This window comes from Schistocerca nitens, chromosome 4 (assembly GCF_023898315.1).
Source record: "Schistocerca nitens isolate TAMUIC-IGC-003100 chromosome 4, iqSchNite1.1, whole genome shotgun sequence".
Classification (NCBI taxonomy): Eukaryota; Metazoa; Arthropoda; class Insecta; order Orthoptera; family Acrididae; genus Schistocerca; species Schistocerca nitens.
The window spans coordinates 265062319-265069527 of record NC_064617.1 but is presented as its reverse complement, the minus strand read 5'-3'; the positions used below and the strand labels follow the sequence as shown (position 1 = coordinate 265069527).

The 7209-nt window shown below is 43.6% G+C and overlaps 1 protein-coding gene across 1 annotated transcript in view; it reads left to right on the top strand.

The window, feature by feature from the left end:
• The first annotated feature begins 606 nt into the window (after window positions 1-606).
• The window catches only part of LOC126251646 (tyrosine decarboxylase-like), a 176991-nt gene continuing 170388 nt past the window's right edge, over window positions 607-7209 (top strand). The window contains exon 1 of the mRNA XM_049952199.1: window positions 607-807. Coding sequence (XP_049808156.1) covers window positions 607-807 — 201 coding nt within the window. The remainder of the gene's footprint in view (window positions 808-7209) is intronic.

Genomic DNA, 7209 nt, shown 5'->3' with positions numbered 1-7209 from the left:
GTGGTAGAGTTGAATCTACTTTCACTGAAAGCAATGTCCGGTTTTAAACTGGTTGACATTTACAAGGGTTCCCCGACGGTTACGATCTTTTTACGACCACTGTTCTTAAGTCGTGTTGACGGTACGGTCACGGGAACATCCAAACACGAAAGCTTCTTTCTGTCATAATGTCACATCCTCACGTCCACCAGTCTTATTGCTCTCTTTCCGTTACAACCGATTGGCACAAACAAAACCATTTCACAGCCGTGACTCACGTCAGTGGTAGAGCGCCATGTAACCACCTGGTGAGTGTTCTGCCTACATCTCGCCAAAGCGACCAGTTCTTTCAATATTTTGTCCGTTACCTCTTCTACTGTGCGTCCAGCAGTGTCAAGTTGATCCCTTATACTTGTGCTGCCTCTCGGCTCGCCAGTGTTGACATGTAGTCGCATGGCGTTGCTTTGTTATCTTTTATATTTTGTCCTTCAGGTCTATGAAGTCATGTGACAGCAGCTAGCCGCCGTCACCAGTAAAAATCCTCAACACCTGTTTGCCAGTTTTGTAGTGTGCCGTCAACGTCCTGTCGTTTATGTAACAGATCGGTCCTTCCCGAATGCCGGCAGGATGGACGTGAACGAGTTCCGGGTGCGCGGCAAGGAGATGGTGGACTACATCTGCGAGTACATGGAGACGCTGGACAAGCGGCGCGTCACACCCAGCATCGAACCGGGCTACCTGCGGCCGCTGCTGCCGGAGGAGGCTCCGCTGGAACCTGAGGACTGGAGGGACATCATGCGCGACGTCGAGTCCAAGATCATGCCGGGGGTGAGTGCGAGCGCCTAGAGGCCCGCCAGCGATCCGCTATAAAACCCACCAGAGTTTAGAAATGAACCAAATCTCGAGGAAGCACACCGGTATACGTCAGGGTAGCTGATCATCTAATTTTCTCCGTATATGACAGCTGCTTAAAATTCCGTGAGTGAACAGGAAAAATGGCTGGCAAATACACATTCATCATCATAACTTGTTCCGCCTATTGGCAGATCTTTCCGACTGCTGCCCGTTCCAAGTCAACTGTTCATACTAGTATGGGTCAATTCTAGAGTGCGATTTGAGAGCGTGTGGTTAGACAGGAGCCCAAGAGCACAGTTTAAATTACACTGGGTGAAAGATAATATCGCCGCGCAGGATTAGCCGAGCGGTCTAAGGGCGCTGCAGTCATGGACTGTGCGGCTGATCCCGGCGGAGGCTCGAGTCCTCCCTCGGGCATGGGTGTGTGTGTTTGTCCTTAGGATAATTTAGGTTAAGTAGTGTGTAAGCTTAGGGACTGATGACCTTAGCAGTTAAGTCCCATAAGATTTCACACACATTTGAACATTTTTGAAAGATAATATACTCTCTTTCAAATTCTAAAGGTGGCAGGGGTAAAATACAGGGAGCGAAAGGCTATTTACAATTTGTACAGAAACCAGATGGCGGTTATAAGAGTCGAGGGACATGAAAGGGAAGCAGTGGTTGGGAAGGGAGTAAGACAGGGTTGTAGCCTCTCCCCGATGTTATTCAATCTGTATATTGAGCAAGCAGTAAAGGAAACAAAAGAAAAATTCGGAGTAGGTATTAAAATCCATGGAGAAGAAATAAAAACTTTGAGGTTCGCCGATGGCATTGTAATTCTGTCAGAGACAGCAAAGGACTTGGAAGAGCAGTTGAACGGAATGGATGGTGTCTTGAAGGGAGGATATAAGATGAACATCAACAAAAGCAAAACGAGGATAATGGAATGTAGTCGAATTAAGTCGGATGATGCTGAGGGTATTAGACTAGGAAATGAGACACTTAAAGTAGTAAAGGAGTTTTGCTATTTGGGGAGCAAAATAACTGATGATGGTCGAAGTAGAGAGGATATAAAATGTAGACTGGCAATGGAAAGGAAAGCGTTTCTGAAGAAGAGAAATTTGTTAACATCGAGTATAGATTTAAGTGTCAGGAAGTTGTTTCTGAAAGTATTTGTATGGAGTGTAGCCATGTATGGAAGTGAAACATGGACGGTAAATAGTTTGGACAAGAAGAGAATAGAAGCTTTCGAAATGTGGTGCTACAGAAGAATGCTGAAGATTAGATGGGTAGATCACTTAACTAATGAGGAGGTACTGAATAGGATTGCGGAGAAGAGGAGTTTGTGGCACAACTTGACCAGAAGAAGGGATCGGTTGGTAGGACATGTTCTGAGGGATCAAGGGATCACAAATTTAGTATTGGAGGGCAGCGTGGAGGGTAAAAATCGTAGAGGGAGACCAAGAGATGAATACACTAAGCAGATTCAGAAGGATGTAGGTTGCAGTAGGTACTGGGAAATGAAGAAGCTTGCACAGGATAGAGTAGCATGGAGAGCTGCATCAAACCAGTCTCAGGACTGAAGACCACAACAACAACAACAATATCAGGTGATTACATTACTGCGAGTAAAACAAAATATCAGCTAACTTCAGTTACACAACAAAGAAAATTACGAATGAGAGTCTCATTAGCTGCCTACGCCTGTCTCATCGTTGGTCGTGTTGACTTACCATCATTGATCGAGCTACTGTTGCCAAAATCAGCATGCAATGGAATAAATAAATATATATACGTTAGCACCGTTAGTGCACCTTTACCTTTCTTTATGTGTAAGTTATTGTTGTGTTATTGATGTGTCAAGTTGAGCTTTATAGCTTAACTCATGTTGTCGACATCACGTTTCGTAATTTTCCGTGATTTTTGATTAGGCGCACAACGAATTTTTTTTAGCGTTTTTATTTATTTCTGGTGTCGATGTGTCTAGTTGACACAGCTCAATCAAAGTTGCTGATACCACGTTTGTGTTTCTTCGTAATTTTCACATGTTTCATGTTCTTTTACTTGTTGTTATTTCTATATTTTACTATCGCTGTGGTTCTGAGGTTGTTACGTTATATGTTAGTTTCTCCCCACGCAGAATCCCATTTTCCCGTGGTTGTTCCATTAGTTATTATTATCAGTTTCCACCATTCCATGATTCGTGTTTATACACTGAGGAAAAAAAACAGAACACCAAAAAATGATCAATATAGGATAAATAAATTTATGGAATGCATTTGTCTAGGTAACATATTTAAGCGATTCATATTGCAAGTTTACAGGCTAATGTAATCACGAGATAAACCATTGAAAATATGAAATGCTGGTACAGTCAGTTCCACAAGAAAGTGTATGCCATCATTTTAAATGTAACGTCCGCTGCGACATGTCTGGTAGTGGTCTTGCATCTGTACACAATGAGCTTTTGCACAGCGTATAGATAAAAAACGTGAGAGTTGAATGTTTTGATTTGTTTTGTCGGTTGCATTTTAAAATGATTGAAAAATATCTGAAGCGTCACGTTGCAGTATCCCTTGTAAATCATCCAAAAGTCCATTAAGAAGCTATTTGGTTCGAGCAAGGCAAACTGGATGTCAAGAAGATGATAATTCGAAACATAGCAGCCATCTCTGTACAGCGTGGGAACAAGACAATGGGGTGTCAACGATAGATTGGCTTGCCATGTCTCCGGATGCAAATCCGAATGCAAATGTTTGGTTGTTTATTAAGACGACGCTTAAAGGGAAGTCAATAGGTTCTTTGAAGCAGCTGTCATATAATATCAGAACGATATGAAGACCGTTACGGACAGAATATGCAGAAAATCTTTTGAAAAGCATGCCAAAAAGGAGCCAAACTATAACAGATAGTGGCGGCAACTGGATTAACTATTAGGTGATTGTGCAATTAGTAATAACATGTATTTCCGTGTAAACATATATTTATAATAGTGTATTTTATTTTGTACAAATAACGGCACACACTTTCTTGTGGAACTGACTATACATTAATAACCGTTGCGACCGCCAGAATGTTGAATAAAAGCATGGAAACGTGCATGCATTATGCTGCAAAGGTGCCGGATGTCAGTTTGCGGTATGTACTCTACTGGCCCTTAAAATTGCTACACCACGAAGAAATGCAGATGATAAACGGGTATTCATTGGACAAATATATTATACTAGAACTTACATGTGATTACATTTTCACGCAATTCGTGTGCATAGATCCTGAGATATCCGTACCCAGAACAACCACATCTGGCCGTAATAACGGCCTTGATACGCCTGGACATTGAGTCAAACAGAACGTGGATGGAGTGTACAGGTACAGCTGCCCATGCAGATTCAACACGATACCACAGTTCATCAAGAGTAGTGACTGGAGTATTGTGACGAGCCAGTTGCTCGGCCACCATTGACCCGACGTTTTCAATTGGTGAGAGATCTGGGGAATGTGCTGGCCAGGGCAGCAGTCGAACATTTTCTGTATCCAGGAAGGCCCGTACAGAACCTGCAACATGCGGTCGTGCATTATCCTGCGGAAATGTAGGGCTTCGCAGGGATCGAATGAAGGGTAGAGCCACGGGTCGTAACACATCTGAAATGTAACGTCCACTGTTCAAAGTGCCGTCAATGCGAACAAGAGGTGGTCGAGACGTGTAACCAATGGCACCCCATACCATCACGCCGGGTGATACGCCAGTATGGCGATGACGAATACACGCTTCCAATATGCGTTCACCGCGATGTCGCCAAACGCGGATGCGACCATCATAATGCTGTAAACAGGACCTGGATTCATCCGAAAAAATGACGTTTAGCCATTCGTGCACCCAGGTTCGTCGTTGAGTACACCATCGCAGGTGCTCCTGTCTGTGATGGAGCGTCAAGGGTAACCGCAGCCATGGTCTCCGATCTGATAGTCCACGCTGCTGCAAACGTCGTCGAACTATTCGTGCAGATGGTTCCTGTCTTGCAAACGTCCCCATCTTTTGACTCAGGGATCGCGACGTGGCTGCACGATACGTTACAGCCATGTAGATAAGATGCCTGTCATCTCGACTGGTAGTGATACGAGGCCGTTGGGATCCAGCACGGCGTTCCGTATTAGCCTCCTGAACCCACCGATTCCATATTCTGCTAACAGTCATTGGATCTCGACCAACGCGAGCAGCAATGTCACGATACGATAAACCGCAATCGCGATAGGCTACAATCCTACCTTTATCAAAGTCGGAAACGTGATGGTACGCATTTCTACTCCTTACACGAGGCATCACAACAGCGGTTCACCAGGCAACGCCGGTGAACTGCTATTTGTGTATGAGAAATCGGTTGAAAACTTTCCTCATGTCAGCACGTTGTAGGTGTCGCCACCGGCGCCAACCTTGTGTGAATGCTCTGAAAAGCTAATCATTTGCATATCACAGCACCTTTTTCCTGTCAGTTAAATTTCGCGTCTGTGTCACCTCATCTTCGTGGTGTAGCAATTTTAATGGCCAGTAGTGTAGTTCAATGCTTGTTGTTCAGGGACGGTTAACGCTGATTCTGGATGACGCTGGAGTTGTCGTCCGATGATTTCCCACATGTGCTCGACTGGACACAGAGCTGGTGATACAGCAGGCCAAGGCAACATGTCGACGCCCTGCGCCAGAGCCATACGCCGAACTCGATGGTCTTCCCCCTCGGTAATGCCACGTCGCCCTCTGCCGCCCCGTATTCTTGCGACCGGTCAATCTCGTGACCATCGCCGGCAGCTATCATGTACACTGTCTCCTCGAACCCTATTATACGACCCCGTTCGTCTAAACATATATTTATAATAATGTCTTTTATTTCATACAAATAATGGTGCGCACTTGCTTGTGGAACTGACTATTCATTAATAACTGGTGCAAACTAAAGAATGTTGAAGGAAGGAAGTACTGCAATGAGGAAGTCCCCTTCAACATGTAACCATTGACTCTAGGTATGAAAGAAATATTGCGTTACCAAAAATAGCATGTAAATTATCTGTATGATTTCCATTTAATAACTAAGTTACTTGAAAGAGTCATCTGTAGGAACTTGTCGACGGTCCTGCAACTGTGACCTACCTTTGAGCACCAGAAACCTGATATTGTGCAAAGAGAAAATAGTGATTTCTGAAATTGTGCACATGCAACCATGATTCGGTGAGTAGCCCCCGATATTATTCACGGGTCGTTAGTAGACTCAACAACTTGAAAGCAACATGATGCCGTATCAGCATGGGTCATCATCATACACAATAGGCAAAGAAGTGTCGGGGTTTTGGCAGAGATAATTCAGATAGCAGTTCATTAATATGTTACCAAATTCTTTTCGATTTATTGAAATAAAAAACCATCAGTGGTTTGTAAAAGAAGAATGTAAATTGCTATCTAGATCGGAAAACGTTTCTTTGTAAGATATTGATTTTTAATTAACGATGTATCATGCCTGGTTTTTCGTTCACACACAAATGAAAAATTCATTAATATATGTCTATTCCGTTACTAGAACGTTGCAATTTTGTAAACCCAGTGGGTCCTCAAAGCAAGACAAAAATGCTTGAATTTCACAATGAACAGTAGAGTACTAAGTTCTCTGTACCCAACATCATAGCATCTCCTTTATAATTTAGGAGAGGGTGATGCCTTTGAACCTACAGCACGACACTTCCGTTTAATTGAAATTGAGCAGCCTGCGAAGCTCCCTTTTGCTATGCGGATGAATATTGCCGCACACCTGACCGCAGAGTAATCGCAAGTAAACTGTGCAGTAATTTAGCAAGTAGTTCTAAGATAATCAGTTCAACTAAGCTTCACCACGGAAGTACGAGTATTTGACATAACCTCATCCAATTTCTTCATTATTGTGACATCTCCAAGCCAGATCACATCGACTCCCGGCAAAGCCAGTCTTCTTCCCAGTGCAGAATTCTCTCCAACCAGCACAGGACACAGAACAGTACGAGAACCAGAACAGAGCAGCACAGACCAGAGTGGCGTAAGCCCGGTCAAACAAGGAAACCTCGTCATTCCTAAGTCACGAAGGCTTGCCATTGGCTGAAAGACAAACCAGCCTTCCAATAACGAGGAAGTGTCTCAGTGAGCAGGAAGAAAGGTTATTCAGGGAGTTTATTACGATCAACCGAAACTTACCACAGTTGAGATACACAGAGTATTGCATAAACAACTGTCGCGATCTAGCAAAAGTAAAATGTAGAGAATAAAAATAAAATTTCAGAATGAACAGGTAACTTTCTATACTGCGGAACGATTCGTTGAAAATGGAGTCGTACCCCGTCACTCATAAACCATTGCCTCTGACTTTCTGTAAGCGTTAC